This window comes from Ursus maritimus, unplaced genomic scaffold, assembly GCF_017311325.1.
Source record: "Ursus maritimus isolate PB19 unplaced genomic scaffold, ASM1731132v1 scaffold_9, whole genome shotgun sequence".
Classification (NCBI taxonomy): Eukaryota; Metazoa; Chordata; class Mammalia; order Carnivora; family Ursidae; genus Ursus; species Ursus maritimus.
Window position 1 is genome coordinate 55,111,731 of NW_024427107.1, and position 19,716 is coordinate 55,131,446.

Sequence of the window (19,716 nt, forward strand, 5' to 3'; positions counted from 1 at the left end):
AGGATGTTCAAGGAAGATTATTAGGTTCAATGAAGTGACGTAGTAAGCCTAAAAGATACCTTTGGGAATGCATGTTCCAAGCAGAAAAAACAGAAAGTTCAAAGATCTTGATGTAATTAATACTTTATTCATGAACAAATGTTGAAAATGAACTAAAATTAAAGATAATGCTTTGGGACACCTGGGTGGCTCAGTAGGTTAAGCATCCAACTCTCGATTTTGGTTCAGGTCATGATCTCAGGGTCATGAGATCGAGCCCTGGGTTGGGCTCCGCACTCAGCCAGAGAATGCTTGTCCCTCTCCCTCTGCTCCTTCCCCTCACCCCCTCAAATAAATAAATAAATAAAATCTTAAAAAAATAAAATAATAAAATTAAAGATAACGTTTTGATACTAACCTAAAGATGACCGTGTACTTGACTCTCATATTTGAATCTTTAAAACATCAAACCTTTTCCTTTTTTGAATATTTTCAGACACAATTATTTTTATTCAGAACATTTTGAAGCCAGAAATATTTACAATTAAAAATAGAAATACAGGTATATTTTCATTTATGTAGAGATTAGCAGTTGGACCAAATGGCAGAACCTAAACTGAGTTATCATCTGAGTGTCATTTAGAATCATCACCTTTCTATTTTTGGTCTCACACTGATACCACAGGTTCTTCTCTTATATATTAAATTTTCTGGATTTACACCTATTCTACAGGGTGTACATTATTTCTCAAATGGTATAAAGTAATCCTTTTCATGCGGACTAGGCAGAAAACAAGTGTCCTGTTCAAATTTCTATCTCTAGGTATGCACTTTCAAACAAATGCAAAATAAAACAGTCTGTTCTATGTTCAGACTCTCCATAGACACAGCGACAGGTTTCTCAAAAAGGCCAGGGACCTACCTACAAATAGACGGACTTCTGACAGACAGACTGCAATGGCTCCCATGTAGTTCATCTTTTGCCCTTAAAGTAGAAAGTGAGGCTGAATCTAGTCAGGTTGGGAAAAGTACACTAACATTTACTCAGGAAGTTGAATGTCAGCCATGAACTAGGGTCCAGTCTGGAAGTCTGATAGGCTTTAGTGCCTGCTAGGAGCTTTTGTCCTTGCTGAATGACCATAGTTGAAAAGCATCAGCTTCCTTCTATTTACATGGATTTTTATTTCTGATGGCAAAAACACTGGGATTAAACAACTGATTGATAGATGTGACATATATGAAAAAGTTTTGTAATACTCCTGAAACTAATATTATACCTATGTTAAAATAACTGGAATTTAAATAAAAACTTGAAACAAACAAAAATAAACTAACATCTTCTTTCATTAAGATACAAACAAAAAGCTTTGTAATAATATAGAGTAGGGGTTTTCCTCTGCTTTAAACTAAAATCCATTTATGTTTAGGGTTTAGAATTCTCCTTATCCCACAATATATTCTTTTTTTCTCATTTCCCTTTCTTTTCTTCTTTTCTTTTTTTTTAAAGATTTTACTTATTTATTTGACAGAGATAGAGACAGCCAGCGAGAGAGGGAACACAAGCAGGGGGAGTGGGAGAGGAAGAAGCAGGCTCATAGCAGAGGAGCCTGATGTGGGGCTCGATCCCATAACGCTAGAATCACGCCCTGAGCCGAAGGCAGACGCTCAACCACTGTGCCACCCAGGCGCCCCTCTCATTTCCCTTTCTTATTCCTAAAATGTTCTTTCATTTTTCTTGCTTTACTCCTTTTTTAATGTTCTTTTAACTCTTTCTTCTTTTAACCCTATCTCATTTTCATATTTTCATGGACAAAAGAAATTTTTTTGGATAATGCAGTTTTTTTAACTTTTTAAGAACAGAGGAAAAGACTAAATGAATGCACATCTTTGTTAAATATATATATACTCAAAGCCAATTACAATTGTATTAATCACTGTTTTGTTTTTGTTTTGTTATAATAATATATTTTTTAAAGATTTTATTTATTTATTCGATAGAGATAGAGACAGCCAGCGAGAGAGGGAACACAAGCAGGGGGAGTGGGAGAGGAAGAAGCAGGCTCATAGCAGAAGAGCCTGATGTGGGGCTCGATCCCAGATCGCTGGGATCACGTCCTGAGCCGAAGGCAGATGCTTAACCACTGTGCCACCCAGGCGCCCCTATAATAATATTTTTTTATTATATTATGTTAGTCACCATACAGTACATCTCTGGTTTTTGATGTAAAGTTCGATGATTCATTAGTTTCGTATAACACCCAGTGCACCATGCAATATGTGCCCTCCTTACTACCCATCACCAGACTATCCTAATCCCCCACCCTTTGTTTTTGTTTTGAGAGAATGAGTATGCAGCAGAAGGAAAGAAAAAAAATCTTAAGCAGACTCCACGTCCAGCACAGAACCCAATGCAGGGCTGGATCTCATGACTGTGAGATCATAACCTGAGCCAAAATTAAAAGTAGGACGCTAAACCCAACTGAACTACCCAGGTACCTCATCACTGTTTAAATTTTAACTTTATTTTAATTTTTTACTCTTGCAAACAATGAGAACAAACCAAATCATGAACATACACCTACTGTTTTAAGTCCGTTCCTTTTAAACCATTTGTCCTTAAATGTGTCAATTGATAGAAATTTCAGTCTCCCAAAATAGCATATTTTAACAAATAACTACTATTATTCTCAAGAAAATTAATATTATATTTCTTCCAATGTCTTTCTTAAAAGGTTTAAGTGCAAAAAAAAAAAATACTGCATTCAAGGGACGGTAAATTATTAGAACTGGAAAGGATGATAGGAGTCCAGGTTTTTAGGCTTTTTAAGATGCAAAAATCTTCTGTGGAAGATAATTTTTACATTTATTAACTTTAAAATGTTATTAAAACAACATATCAACAATGAGAATAAATAATATCAAGACTTTTGTCAGCACTGCATGTAAATTCTATATTCTAGATCCAATACCTTTAGAATTAAAGTTTTCTCTTCTGATTCTTCAAGGGAAGATTTGGCAACAACAAAAACAACTTAATTATTGAGTACTTACAGGGTTCCAAGAACTATGCCAAATCATTTAATAGTCACAATAAACCTACAAGGAAATTCTTTTATTTTCCTGATTTATTGATATGGCAATTGAGAATCAGAAATTGTGTAAATTTTCTAGGATCATGTAGTAACTCACCACATCTCAGTGTTGAGGTTAGAGCACAAGACTATTGCCCAAGACTTAATTAACCCTTATGCTGAGAACTTACAATTCTCAGCTGTGGGGATTTTACTCAGTTTTACATGATTCTTTACAAGTTTTCCCCTTAACATGATAAATACACAAATAGAACCTTTAAGGGATAATTTATAGATTTACACTTCAGTACTTTGCATATATAGGTTCTGGGATCAGTCAGTAATAAATGGATTTTTTTCAAAGATATTTAAATATTAATGAGCTAGTTTATGAGTTTCCAGATGTCATTATATCATTCTATTTTTATAATAAATGATTATCTTCAAGGAATTTTCATCATGTATACGAAACTAAATCAAGACAGCTACTTACCTAGTTACCTTCTATTATATGGTATTGATATTTTCTATCAATACCTACATAAATAAACTAAAAGTGACACAAATTATGTAAATAATTACTGAGAAAAGTGAGACAGAAATAATGACTGATTCCTGATATTTATAGAGAAATATTAAAAAATCCATTGTGAGGCTTTAGAGATTTATTATTATCATGTGTCTCTCTTCAATTATTAAACTGATTTAAAGTAATGTAATTTCCGATTTATGCATATTGCATGACTAATTTTGGCATAGACATATAGGAACATTTCTCTCAGCTCATGGCCCTTTAGTTTAGGATAATTTATTTATTACTATTTTATAAGGAAGGCAACATATATTGTGGCTCAAAAGGAGAAACGTCTGTTTTGTCCTTAAGAGGGTATAAAAGTACAGAAAGGGGAAGGTCTGTTGGTTTCATTAACCCTAGCTCCATGCCAGGTAAAAAATAGGAGGAACATTAACTTTAGATGATTTGTTCTCCTGTACTTATTGACTGTCAAAAATGTATTTCAATAGGGTAAGTAATCTCACATTATAAATAAAATGTAGATATCGAATTAAGAAAGAATTAGCTTATAAATCAAAACCTGAAGAGAAGCAGTCCTTTATCATTCAGGCTGAGGTTTGGAATCAAAAATTTTTACTGCCCCTACTCCAGCACCTACTGTCTCCTGTCAGTTTAAAAAAATAACTATTTTACCTCTCTAAAACTCAGTTTATTCAATTGTAAATTCTGAAAGTAACTTTTCCAATTGGTTTGCTCTAAGGATTAAATTAAATATGTATCTAAATGGCTCAGCATGAAACCTGGCAAATAGAAAGGATTAAGTAATTGGTAATCATATCAGAAATTGTGGCTATTTAGCTGAAAGATGAAAAAGTTGAAGAATTATTTATAGTCTCCTTGTGTTTTAAATTATTTTTTTTGGTAGTTTTCAACAAAGAAAAGAATAATAAAATAATAGTTTACATTCCATTTATTATAACGGGCAGAACTAAAATTTTTGTTTTAAGAAAAATACCCTGTGAGATACGCTAGTTATATGTTTTGGGGTTGGTGATATCAAGTTCCTAGAAAGACCAAGTGACCATCCATCCTTTCTTTATATTCATAAAAGCATTGGTTTATGCCATCTTCCCAGTACAATCACTAATAATGTTCTGATGTGAATGGTAAATATATGATACTTAGAGCAGATATATCCTATACAAATAACATGTTCTATAAATGGTATCAACAGACTTTATCTTTACTCCTTCTTCAGTAGAAATTAGTATATCAATTCACAATTTTAAAATACACTTTATTTTAATGAACTATGAGTCAATATTATGTTAAATCTGTGTTGAAATATGGTAAAATATGTTTTTAAAAGTTAAAAATTAAACGTATTGATATATATATAGTTTCTTTTCAAGTATGGCAAGATGTTATTAAAAATACATTTTATATATTTATAAGTGTATATGTTACATGTGTGCATATAATGTCACCCTCTATGAAAGATTGGATTTGAGATCATTAAAATAAAAACAAAATTTTGCTTATCTTTTATTTAAAATTTCTTCCTCTTATTTTCTAAATCATATACCAATATAACTTTAATAAAAAAATTCAATTCACAAGAACTAATTCTTTCTTTTTTTTTTTTTTTAAAGATTTTATTTATTTGTCAGAGAGAGAGAGAGGGTAAGGGAACACAAGCAGGGGGAGTGGAAGGCAGTGGGAAAAGCAGACTTCCTGCTGAGCAGGGAGCCTGATACGGGACTCAATCCCAGAATCCTGGGATCATGCCCTGAGCCGAAGGCAGATGCTTGACTGACTGAGCCACCCAGGTGTCCCACACAAGAACTATTTCTTAACCTGAGATTAAATTTTACCATTCTTCTTTTAATATAATACTATATAATCAGGGGTGCCTGAGTGGCTCAGTTAGCTAAGCATCAGACTCTTAATTTCAGCTTGGTCATGTTCTCGGTGTCCTGAGATGGAGCTCTACCTAGGGCTCTGTGCTCAGTGGGGAGTCTGCTTGAGATTCCCTCCCTCTCCTTCTGCCCCCCACTTCCCACATACATGCTCTCTCTCTCAAATAAATAAATAAATCTTAAAAAAAATATATAATACCTTGTAATCAAAGAAAATAATTTCCAGATATGCTCTTGGGACAAAGAAGAAATAAACTTCCTAACATACCTTTTCCACATCTATGGAAATGTGCAAGAGCCAAAAATCATTGTAATGATCCTGAAATAATATAAAATTCTAAGTTTTTTGTGGCTTAGTAAATATTTTAATCTGTTTCATGTAATTTAACAGGGTTAAGAGCCGATAACTTTAGAAAGTGTATATTCTATTTACCAATTTAAATTAGATATAGTCTTGCAAAAATGAAGTTTTAAACAATTTGATTTCTGACTAACCCTATATGTTCCACTCATTCAAAATGTTACCACTTAGACTTGTGAGAGACTGAAAAAATCTCTTATTTTGTATTATTTACACATATCTATAACTAATAGATGAAAAAAAGATTTATTTTCTAATGCATATTTTGTAATTCTTTTGATGCCAAAGTATAATATGTTAAAAAAAAATCAGCTTCTGAGGTCTTTAAAAGAGATATAAATTCTTTACATATTGGAATCTTGGCATTGGAATCTCTGCATAAAATTTTAGAGACACTTATTTTTAACAATCCCATATTAGTAGCATTCAAATTCAATATGTACATATATCTTCACACATCTAAATCAATAAATGAGGAAATTATCCAGCTAATTCAACACAAAATGTTTTCCATTGATCACAGTACATCTGAACTGCATCAAATATCCACATTTGCTTGCGTATTTAGGTACACCATAACTAATGAAGTATTTAAAAATTAATTCATAACTGTTAGATATAGAATTATTGATAGATGCAATTAAGTAATTTTGATATAATATATATACAATCACAGAGCATTCAAATTTACATACTCACCAATACAGGTAGGTAAGGAATCATTCCATTGGGCCAAAGAATTGGGCACTGTATCACACCTAATTGCAATGGATCCATGGAGGATATATCCTGGATTACATTCAAAAAGAACCAATGAACCAACCGCAAATTCATTGCCAATCCTTCTTCCAAATCTTGGTTCAGGCACAGAACTGCATTGTGTGGAACTTGTTCTAGGAACAGCTGTGTACAAATAATTGCTGATTTTAATTTTATATTTGGTAGACAAATACAGATTTCAAAATGTAACTATTAAAACAAATTTCAAGAAATCTTCACTCTTTATCAGTACTCAACAACTTAAATACATTTCTAAAAGTTTTAATATTCATACAGAATAAAATATAATTTAAAATGATTACTGCTATTGTCATCAAGATTTTTTTATTTAGAAAACATTTTACTTTTGAGCCTTTAAGCAACATCAAGTAAGTTTTTTTTCTTATTTTTTTGTTTTACTAAATTCTTATTAATATAACAAAATAGTTTGAATTAGGTATTTCAGTTTATGGGATGATAACTGAAAAACATATTTTTTTCTTTTTAAACTGGGATACCAAGTTCAAACATGTGTCAGGTTACATAAGGTAATGTCACTTTTTATTTTTCAGTAGTTTCATAGATTTAAAAAAGAAAACACAACATTTTACTAATTTCACAGTATGTTCACAAACTTAGTTGTTCAAAATATGTTTGTTATTGATGAAGACAATTATGTTCAAGGCTAAGTAAAATAGAGGTCAGACAGATTAACAACAATAAAAGTTTTTATTTTCATAATCATATGATATCAAATTTGAAATTGCTTTTAGACTTTATAGGTATGTCCTTTGTGACTTTTTTTTTTTTTTTGGTTTAGTAAAATAGAATGATAACAGGATGTTTTTTCTTTTTAAAACACATACAGATGGGATTAAAGGGTTTGACAACAGCCCAAAAAATGATATGATGAATTCCAAATAGACTGATTCCTCTTATATGACTTGTAATAGTGCCTTTTTAAATTCATAATATCACATACTGTTTAATGAAGGAATATTATTAAAAATGAAACAGTAAAATATTACAGCCAACATAAATGGGATAAAGGAAGTTAATAAAAGTATCAAATATGTTTATAAATGTTTTAAGAATAAAGTTCAATATACATTTGAGAATAACTACTACATGATCATATACAATTAAAACAAAATGTTTCAAATTATAGCCCTTAATATTTTAATGATAATGTGGAAGCTTGTCTATAAAAGGCGAGAAGAAACTGTGTGTTTCTTCTCGAGAAACAAGCTTTCAATTGCACAAAAATATTTAATAGCCACGAAGAAAGTTTGAAATCTCCTGAGAGAATGAGAAACTAAAATTTTAGAATGGAATAATGATTTTCCTGAATGTCTAAGTACATCAGCACAAAATTTTGCACATTTTTAATTTAGAATGTTAGGCTATGGGGAAAACAGAATATGTAGAGCGTGAAGAGTTGTCAGAAAAAAAAAATAAATGTTTTAAAACAAATGTTGGAAGTAAGGAAAATCATACTTGAGAATGATGATGGAAGCACTGGTCACTTTTGACTTTGGTCAAAGTAACAGTGCTCTAGTGATGGGGGAGGGAACAGGGCAAAACTTAAAAAAAAAACTAAACTAAAAACAACTTTGATCTCTCCTATATGGTTATGAGGATCTCATCATTAATAACTCTGAACATAGCATGAGGAAACTGATATCATTCCTTAGTGTGTTTCTAGGCTACAGGGTCACTTACCTTGATAAACAAAGTGAAATCCCTTAGCTGTTATTGGTCCAACTGAAGTAAATCGAATTGTGATCTGATTACCTGAACTCAGTGGAAGTGATTCTCCTACTCAACAAAACAAACACTAAGATATCATAAATAATTTCATTCAGTAAACCTAACAAATTATATTAATTTACAGTTATTTGAAAATGCCAATCTATGTTTTATCAAATTACTTTAATATGCCCTACCTTTGATAATATATTTTCTTTGGGTTCAGCTTCAATCTCAACTTTTTTACCAGAAGGCTTTCATTACATTTGATACATATTGTCTCATTTTAAAAATAATCCTTAAATATTTTATATTACATTAAATACCACAGACTAAGTGACTAAATATTATATTTACTTGTTTACAATCCCCCAAAATAGTTGGTTATATTTTTCTCAAGTGTTTGAGTTACTATTGTGTTTCTATTTTTGTTTTCAATAAAGAGTGATTGTATTTTCAGTTTATTTCTCATATGGAAGACATAAATCTCAACTTTCACTCTAATACCAATCAAAGTCAGTCTTTAATCAATAACTGATGCATGGCAGTTCTATTAAAGGATACCTGAATGGGATCCTGAGAGGGAAGATAACAGAGAAGATTGCTGAGTTGGCCCATCATACACCTCAACAACATCGTGGAGTGATGTCTGGAAAAATACAAACTGGCCAAACACCACTGATCAACAGGAACCAGGAGAAGCAAACAAATCACCAACCATCCAAAAACAAAAACAAAAAACAAAACAAAACAAAAAATAGAAAGAGGAGGAGAGAGAGAACAAAGTATTACAATATAATACTCATCTTTTTTCTACCTTTAAAAGAGGGTAGGTGCCAATTGGTTGATATGCCTAACACATGTATTTCAGGTCATAAAGGAAATGACCACAGCCTAAAAGCAATAAAAATTTTTAAATACTATTTTAAAAAAATAAATTAAACAGGTATAACATTTATTTTTAGATCAGAAATCATAAGGTTGGTGATTAATACTTTATAATAACTCTTTGATTTTCCCATTGGTAGTTTGGTTCTTTTCACTTTGTGACTCTCTTCTCTTTTTCTAATTTTTTTCTCCTCTTTTATATAAGATAGACAATGTTTTAATTTAGGGGGATTTTTTTTAGATTGCTTGTAAAATGCTGTTCCATTATCAGTAATAGTTTCACTGGAAAAATATCACCAAGATACTTTTCAGGTACAGTGTTTAGTTCACATTCTAACTTAAAAATGATTCCTAGGCATTGTTAATATTCTGCCAAAATAAAGAAATATTATTTATAATTTCTCAGCAATTGAGATATAAAATTTTACAAAATGATTGCTTTTTCATGGTAAGTACAGATCTGAAGTACTTACCATAGATATCTATAAATCTCTCTTTTTGTACTTTTCCTTTAAATATATATGAACTTTACATGTAGAAATGACCCAAACTATAACTTAAAAGAAAGAACTTGTCCCAGAGCAGAATTAAGCTTGTATTTTGTGTTTTTTAAAAAAGGAAATATATAATACAAATTATCCTTAAAACACCTTGAATAGAAAAGTTAACAGGGTTTAAAGGAGTGATTTTTTTAAAGTTTACTAGTGTAAAAACAAGGTAACTTTCATAAACTCAAAATCACATTACTGTAATTAAACTACACATTGCATGAATATTTTTATAAGAATATTTTTAAAAGTTCATCATATTACACTTGAATCAATGTTATGGTCATCCTTTGGTGGTCCTATGAAGACAGGCTAATTCATCTGAAACATGCTGAGGTTTGCATATGAACACACACACATAATAGTGTAAATGAAGCTATATATGTGTGTATATACATACATATATATATATATATATATATATATATTNTTTTGCCTGCTAAAATAAGCTGGTGATCTCAGTCCAGTTTTTGTGGGGTAAAGGAAAATGAATACAGATACAGAGTTGTTGCTTTGTACAATGCCTGAACATTGCTGTGCTACTTTTCATAAATAATCCTCCTGAAAAAATTTCTTAAAAGTCATGAAAATAAATTTTTATTTCTATCGAATCAGATAATGTAGTCTATTGTTTTAATAGTTTACAAACCATATGAAATTTTAGTCCAGACCTTTTTAAAAGATCCATACATTGGTCCACCAAATCCCAAGACATTTCAAAAATACTACAAAAAATATTAAGAACATTTTTGTTTTCTGTTTTTGCATTTGTTTAGATTGGTGTTTGATCTGTTTTCAACTGTCTTTGCAAGCTTCTATTACAATGCAGATGTTGTCATTGCCTGTCTGAGTGTCCCCCTTGTCCCCCACCCCAAATCATGTTAGCCTAATCACAGGCACTTTGCTAAAAACCCTGCAAAACAAGGTTCTTGGTAGATAAACTATTCTTTTGCTATATCTTTTTTGGGAAGATATTAGGAATAAAAACCACTAAAATTCAACATCTTTTAACTCTTTCTGCCTAAATATTTCAAATATTTCATTAGGAAACATGCCCAATTCCCAAGCAAACCACCCCATTACAAACAATATCTAAAAAACAAAACAAAACAACTGCCCCCCCCCCAAAAAAAAAACACAAAAAACAGAGTAATCTAAGGGCTTTTTCTAAGGAAAAAAGAAAAACAAAATTTTTTTCTTGTTGGTAGGCCTCTTGTTCACAATTGTTACTTCTCTATAGGTAGACCAGCATTTTGTGTCACTTGTGAACTGGATATGTTGAAAGGGTAACTTCTAACAATATAGCCATTAACACTGCGTATTTGTACCACGTTAAGTAATGAAAACTGTAGGGCGTGCCCTTGGAGTGTTCTTATTAACTTGTGCCTGCAATTTGTGGTGTTAATTCTGAGGTGACAGTGGGGAGAACTGAGAAGGGCAGGGGGTGCGAGAGTGGAGTGTTGAATCTAGCCTCATTAAGCACTTACTAACTTGTAGTAAGCTACTACTCTTTGTGCTCTAACTCTGCATTAACATAGCCAATGGAAATCTTAAAAACAGCAGCTTTTATTAGGAAAAAAAGTTACTCTGAGAGTATACAAAACCATTATATGAAAAATAAAATTTTAAAGTACATTTTTGAGTACGTTTTTTGTAGTATGAAATATCAAGAACACTTGCATAGTGATCTGATTTCCTACACATCACTAGGTTCAGTATTGCCTCACTAAATTATGTTACAAGCCCGAACCAAATCTTTCTCAGCCAGAAATCTCAAGAATTAAATGGTAAACCTTGTGTTTGCTTCCCCATGCCTTCCACAAACGTCTTTACTTAGTTTTCTCTTATTCACACAGCAGGAGGTCTTCTGTTTCTAAATGTTCTGAATGGCCAACTGCACCCTTTGCATGGTTGAGGCCTTTGTGGGAAAAAATTGTGAAAGACTTTAAGATGGATCGAAAGATAATGGGATGTTGTGTTTTGGTGAGATGTTTTTTAGCCTACCCTTCTGGGTCACCTGTGTTTGGGGGGGGCTGTGGTGTATGCAATGGATTACTGTCCAACGGACAGACCTGTAAATTCATTTCAGCATTCCACGCTTATCTATGTATCTATGCATCGATCTGCCTCACTATCCATTGATCTATATTTGGTTATTGAATTCTATATTGAACCACTGTAGTATTTACTGAAACCCTCATTAATTCCTGAGTTAAATAAAATTTTTGATACATGAAAAAAATCTGATACATGTTTACTTTATATTTGCATGGGAGTCATGGTTACGCTCTCTTCAAAAAACAAAACAAAAATCCTTTTAACACTGATCTATGTACCTCAACCTGATGACTGGACCATCTTTTTAATTCTAGGACTACAATTAACACACAAAGTCTGGGCTGATTATGCCTTCTGAAATGATTAGTGAGCCCTCTATCTTCTTTTTCTTAGTTTCCAACAGAGATACAAAATTCTCTGCACCTCAGCTCCCCGGCTTCTTTCCCTTTCTCTGGAGATCTGCATGTGAATATCAAAAGCACTTGGTTCTCAGGCTATTAGAGTAGGCTATAAACACTAAGCTGTTTCTTAAGGGAAGCACCACTTTAAGTGAATTTTTTTCCCTTCTTAAGCATGATAGATCTTAAAAATAATGTTTTAACTCCTTTGTTAAAAATCCATTTTATGAGGTTACATGTGTATTACTGCAAGCTAAAAAAAAAGAAAAGGGAAGCCTAATAAGGTAGAAATAAATACGTAAAATACCCATACAAATCAGTCCATGGAAAGAATCTATTTTCTCTGAAACTACTTCTGAGCCTCTTATTTTCCGCATATTTTATTCTATAATTCAATTTTTATTAGTTTAATATTGTTGACTCTATTCTATGATGTACTGGAAACAGCTGGGGTCAGAAAGCCAACTGGTCCAGAGAGAGTCCTTCTCCTAGACCCCATTAACTATATTTGTAGTCATTCAGGTAGCAGCTTACCTTTACCTACGGAAAGATGTTAGGTAAGCCAGTTAAATTAACTGTAAACTACCAACAGGGCATTTTTTAATGCAGATCATTGCTGTGCTAATCATTTAATCCATTCTTAAAAGCAAGTCCTCTACCAACCTGTAATGGGCAACATGTAGGAGGTGTAGGCTGTATTTTTAAAAAATTTACAATTCAGATTTTTTAAATTAAGATTTTATTTATTTATTTATTTATTTGAGAGAGAGAGAGAGAGAGAGAGCACGAGAGCATGGGCAGGGGGAGAAGCAAACTCTCCTCTGAGTAGGGAGCCTAATGTAGGGCTCGATCCCAGGACCCCAAGATCATGACCTGACCCAAAGGCAGACAGACACTTAACCGACTGAGCCACCCAGACACTCCTACAATTTAGATTTTTAAATGTCACTTAAATGGTGTGCTTAAATCACTTAAATAGAGAAAACCTCTAATTTTGATAGGATATTTACCCCAATTAAAATTTTGCCCTAGTTCATTTGCTCCCCCATGAGCAAATAAACTCAGAATGAGACAGGGCATTGTGTTTATCTATTTTTCTTTATAGATAAAGCAAGGTTTATTTGACATCTAATTTTTACAGTATTCTATCCAACCAAGACAGAATGGGGTTCCATTTAAGGAGATTGTTTGCATGATACAAGTGTTCATTTAACTAAGTTTCAAAGAACGTTTGTTTTCTTATTCTGCACCAACTCTCTCATCTCTTCTTTAGTCACATTCGTTTACGTCGTGAGACTATCCATTCTGCTTAATTTAGCTATTCCAAATGTAAGTCAATAAATGATGAAAGGGTGCCTGGGGTGGCATAAGGAAACTCCTGAACACTGATATGGCTGCACAGTTAGAATGCACATTGTAGACCAGCAGTCCCTCGGGAAGTATCTTTGTGGAAGACAGTACAGGGGACCCGTGAGGTGTGCCATCATGCACTACACAGTTTAGCGCGCAGAGGGGCATGCATTTGTTTAGAATATAAATAAGTAGTTCTCTACTCTCGACTGCTGCTGAAATGTTCCACCATTGCCTAAGCAAGTCAGAAACTTTTGGAAGTTGCACTTAATTCTTGTGTCATCAAAATAACTAGCTAGTGCATTCATTGTACAGAGGCTCACTGATTTAGCAATTAACTTTAAATGAAGATAATAAAACAAACATGGACACGATTGATGTTATTCAGTGATTAGGACTGGAGTTATCAAATTAAAAATAAATATTGAGTTTATGCAAATACGGAAGGGTTTTAATTTTGCCTTTGTCAATTTTGTTTTTCTCTCAGGAAGGAAATCAGTCACAGAGTATCCCAATGGCATACTAGTTTTAAAAGGGAAAAAAAGCCCTCAGACTCAGATGGGACCATGGCCAAAGGAACTGATCTAACTGTTTCTGTTTAAGGTCGTGAGTGGTAAAATTAAAATGTCTAAGAGTCTGTGGTAAATTCAGGTCTCACTCAAACTTGCTTTGATATAAAAGGGATCAAATTTGGTAGAGGAAGCAGGGAAGTAGGTTTCTTAGGGCAGAGGTAGTCTGGTAGTCAGATGGGCGGTAGCTCATTCACCATGGTGCCAACGCACTAAAATGACGAGATTTCTTTGCTCTCTGACAGAATGGATAAAGCAGCTTACAGATTGTCAGCATCTGTGAACTGAGCAGATTTAGGACTAATGTTTTAAAATCACAAATCCATGGGTCTGGAATGCCCTAATAAAGGATAAATGCAAACTGGAAAAATGAAGAGTTAGGGTCAGGTTCTGGAATCAGACTCTAGGACTAAATCTAGGATGAGTCACATGAGGAAGTCACTTCAACATCCCATGCCTCAACTTCCTCATCTGTAAAACAGGGAATAATAAAAGTACCTACCCTCATAAGATTGATGTGAGTTATCATATACATTGATACTCATAAAACATTCTGAACAAGAACCCGAACACAGTAAGATGTATTAGTTACTACTATTGGTATCTCAGCCTTGTAAATAAATATGCTACTAATTCAATCTGAAAATTCACTGGTAGGCAAAAGTTAATTGATCTTCGAGGTTAGATAGCATTTTTTTCCCTCACACTCTCCCTTCCACACATGCGTATTTAGACCAAAGGTAGACCTAATTGGGCTAGAAGAGCATTCCAGCCGTTTTAATCAAAGTTCATTGGACTGATGATTTCAAAATGGCTATATGCTTCTCTGTCTACTTGATTTTACATTCTGTCCTTTTGGGTGGAATATGAAAATGGAATTAGCAGTTTTCTATATGGGCTAAGAATAAGGGAACAAGTTGAGAGAGCATTCTACTTTTGTTTTAGTTTGTTCCCTTCATCTTTCCTAGATCCTCTGGTGTAAAAGCACTGAAACACCACAAAAGAAATAGTTCCACACAGAGGGGAGTCTGGGCAGGAAATGGAAAAGAAAAATATCATAAATTCCTATTAGATCTCAGCATGATTCTCAACATGCCTGGTATCCTTTTCAAAATCCATACATTCTTTTGTATTCTAGGGTTCATTCTGATTGTATTAGGCACTCAGCTGGTTAGTAGCTCTGTGAAAAAATTGTAAAGAAGTCACCCCTGTTTTGCTCATCTTGCATTTTATTCACCAACACGGCACAGAAGAAAACACACATGTGCACTCGCACTACCAGCAGAACAGATGTATTTGGAACTGTACCTGTTTATGTGTACAAGCATAAAAAAATTACTGTGGGTGACATAAGATATCCAAAAGTTTGGCTACCTTTATATGAATTTTGCCTCATACTTTCACCTCATATGAATACTTCAAGACAATATTGTAGAAATGTCCATGTACGCAAAATGCTTCCTTTTTCAAGTAGCAACATATACCCACAGTACTCTTTGTTCTCTGTATGCTCTGACTGTGAAAATACTTAACAATATAAAAAGCTTCAAGGTTGCTTTTGGGATATAATGCCACTTGGATACCTCATGATTGTAAAAGCATTCTCATTTAAAGATGATTACAAGTATCCAATTAAAACCTCGATTTTATGAAATATATATATATATATACACACACAAAGTGATATATTATATATTATACAAAGTGAAATATATATATATATATATATATATATATATTTTTTTTTTTTTTTTTTTTTTTTGTAATATTATACAAAGTGAAATATATATATATATATATATATAAAGTGAAATATTATAACAATGTATTCAAAAGCACTAAAGGACAGAACATTTAAAATCAGTACCAAATCAATTTAGTGTGCTACTTATTTTCAAAACGTCATCCAGCACTGGAAAAGTTTGAGTAAAGTTGCATTTATATAATAATAATTGAGAATTTCATCAGTGTTTTGGAAACATATTTTACACATATCAGTTAGATTCCAAATACTTTTGGTTATTATTATATTACAATACTAGTAAACTATTAACTCACAATGAGGTGCTTTATGCTAATACAGCATTTTAGTTAAGGTGAGTCATGTGAATCATACACTAATTATCTAGGGGCTATTTAAATCACATAGAAGCTTGCCTCCACCATAGATCCCCGGGCCAATCTTGCCCTAGAGCAAATAACCCAGAAGTGCCACATTAGTCAGCAGCTCCCAGAGTACCATGAGAGCATTCTGACTCTGAAAAGAAATATACCAAAATCTTTTACTGCAATTTTGTAATAATCAGGAAAAGATGCTATTTAAAAAACAAAATCATGGCTCTGACCATGGTACCTGATTATCCAGTAACTAAGTAGCTCCAGAAATCTTGTCCTGCTTTGAATTCCTAACAGTAAACAGGATCCTAATTTATTTTCCTGTTAGCAGTTTCCTGTGTGATACCTGTGCCAATCCATAAGCTAGGTTTACTGAGTAAATCCACAATATTTACTTTCAAGCTTCTCTAAAGCTGGCTGTATATACTGAGACCATTTGCTCACTACCAAAATTTCAAACTGCCTATAACTTATTTTAAACATATGGGCATTATAAAAAAAACCCTCTTATAGCAAATGTAGTTCAGTTTTCTTTAATTGTTTCAGGAACAAATATCTATTCAACTGCAAGCCAGCAGCTTATCTACAATTTGGCAGTCATAACATTTTCCAATAGCTGAAAATTAATTTGGTGTTCAAAAAGCAAAGAAATCAGGAAAAACAGTATAAGCAATTCTATTGCATGTTTTAAAGAATTAAAACAGGAAAGAAAAATTAAAAGTTTAAAGTGTTACCATATTTTATTAGCACTTTCATTTTTAACTCAATTTCATTTTGGATGAGTATTTTCCTTTAACCATTCCTAAGTCTTTTTTTTCTACACATTTGGCAGAATGTGTCTGCCAAATCCCAACTAGGCCAGACAGATTTAGGTCAGGAAAATATTCTCATGCGGACTATAACATAAGTTAGTGGATTTTTTTTATTATGGAAATTTCCAAACATACACAAAGTAGAGAGAATAGTAAAAATAAACACCCATGAACCCATCTGGTTTCAACACTTATAAATATTTCCAATTTTGTTTCATTTATTCTTTCCCATCCCTCCTGTGTCCTCAACCTGGGAATACTTTAAAGCAACTCCCAATATCCTATATTTTTTCCATAAAGGCTTCAATATTTATTTCTAACAGATGAGGACTTTAAAAAATAACCACGACTAACTACTGTATCTAATAAAACTAACAATTCCTATAATTTAATAATCATTTCTTGATCCCATTTCCTGATTTTCTCCCCTCCGAAAAAAAAGTATTTTTTATACTTGTTTTGATTAACTCAGGACCCAGAAAGGATGCAGACATTCCATTTGGTTGAGGTCACTAAAGTCTCTTCCAATGTATGAAATCCCTGACCCCCATTTCATTTTGGATGTCATGTACTTATGGAAAAATACAGGTCTTCTGAAGGCAGAAGACTGAAGTAGGATAAAACTCAACTGATCAAATTTTCCTGTCATCTAGGTTTTGCTGAGCATTAATTTGATGAAGCTACTATAAGAGAAGCATTTTTTGTGCAGAACACCTCTGGAGGTAAGAGGGCTGCTATGTGGATACAGTTCCCGATCCTCTGAAGTCCCATTTCAATCAGAGCATTTTGTTGCTCTGTTTTATTTATGGGACTTCACATACAATTCAGCATTAAGCCTGGATTCAAATTCTTGCTTCCACTGAATTCTTTACACTCTGCATATTGCTTCCTACGCATGCCACGCCTTTTTTGCAGGCTCAGCACCCTGAACCCCTCAACTCTCAAAGTTCCACTGCCTAAGAGTTCTTTAATTGGCAAAATTTACATCTATTTTAGGATGACAGATGGAGGGGTTCATCATAGGGCAACATTTTAAAAGAGTTTCTCAGTTAAAAAAAAAAAAAGTGCTCTTAATAAATAAGGTGTTATGTGTCCTGTAGACTCTAAGCCCTTTTTAGGGGCAGATTTTAGAATTCAGAAGAGCAGCAGGGACAGGTCTTTTTGCCTTTTGGTCCTGTACCGTGCTTTAATAAAACCACCTTTTGCACACATGCACACACAAAAGAAGAAGAAGGAGAAGACTGGCAGGATCTGTTAAGTAATTTTTGTTCTCATAATGATTTACGAAATAAAATGTTAGTCATAAAGAGCCTGGGATTTGCAGTTCTATATACCTGGATTTGACCAGCTTTGCTATTTAGTGTTGTGTGACCTTCACCAAGCTAGTAAACCTTCCTGAATCTTTTTCCTAATCTACAAAATAATACCCACTCCATAGGATTGTTGTAAAGATTAATCTCTAAAGCATCTCGCCCAGCAGGTGCTTCACACACACACACACACACACACACACACACACACACACACAGAGTACCTTGTGACCTTTTTAATCTCTTATTTAAAAAATATTGATATACAATTCTATAAATAAATGAAATTTAGCATTAATTTTTTAACTCTACCAAATGTGATGGTTAGTAGTAATAGTAGTAATCTTAACAACGGAAACAAGTAAGAATAATAGCATATCAACTTTGGAAGACACCTTATTATTCATTTAGTCCAAATCATCAGATGCTATAAATATCCTTCTAGTCCTTTAACCTTCCTCAGAGAATACTTATACACATATTGGAGCATAAAAGAGTTATCGAAATAAATCTACTGAATATGTATTCTTCAAAGAACATGCTGAACTCTACTAGGGGGAAACTGGTCTTATTTATTGTTTCAGTTCTCCAAGACACTTTTCTTCTGTAGTTATTTTTCTTTTCTTTTCAGAAATAGTCCCAAACTATATTGTCCATAATCAAAGAAAGAAAAAAAATATTTTATGCTAGTCTTGAAAGAGCTACTCTTCTTCTAAGTACAAATAAAGTAATTTATCTCACTATTGTTTTTTTTTTTTAAAGATTTTATTTATTTATTTGAGAGACAGAGTGTGAGTGAGTAAAAGAGAGAGAGCATGATCAGAGAAGGGGTAGAGGGAGAGGAAGAAGCAAGACTCCCCGCTGTGCAGGGAGCCCAATGTGGGGCTCCATCAAGGGACTCCAGGTTCATGACCTAAGCTGAAGGCAGCCGCTTAGCTGACTGAGGCACCCAGCTGCCCTTCACTACTGCTGTTTTCACATTTTTGCCATCATTCTGGTTGACCTTATCACTGATTTTTGGCAACATCATCATTATCAAAAGCATCTAATATTCTTCCAGAACTTCATTCTAAATCCCTTACCATTATTAAGATAGTTATTATTTACTATGTGCAAAATACCATGCTGTTGCTGAGAAATTTACAAATGGAAATTCTAGATATATTGATACATTTTGATACTGATAAATATTGATAAATTTCAGTTTCTCATATAAAGACTTCTGACTAGAAAATCATTTAGGTACACAGACAAGGATGAAAGAAATCTGAGATAATTTTTTTTCCTTCACTTGGTGCACATGTAAAATTTATTTG

The 19,716-nt window shown here is 33.0% G+C and overlaps 1 protein-coding gene across 3 annotated transcripts in view; it reads right to left on the reverse strand.

The window, feature by feature from the left end:
* The window catches only part of CSMD3 (CUB and Sushi multiple domains 3), a 1,145,609-nt gene that overhangs the window by 155,709 nt on the left and 970,184 nt on the right, over positions 1-19,716 (reverse strand). For 2 of the 3 annotated variants that reach the window (XM_040625738.1, XM_008689272.2), the window contains 3 exons: positions 8,917-9,030; positions 8,326-8,421; positions 6,544-6,747 (listed from right to left, as the gene is read on the reverse strand). In XM_040625738.1, coding sequence (XP_040481672.1) covers positions 6,544-6,747; positions 8,326-8,421; positions 8,917-9,030 — 414 coding nt within the window. The remainder of the gene's footprint in view (positions 1-6,543; positions 6,748-8,325; positions 8,422-8,916; positions 9,031-19,716) is intronic. The other variant, XM_040625739.1, reaches the window with a different exon arrangement.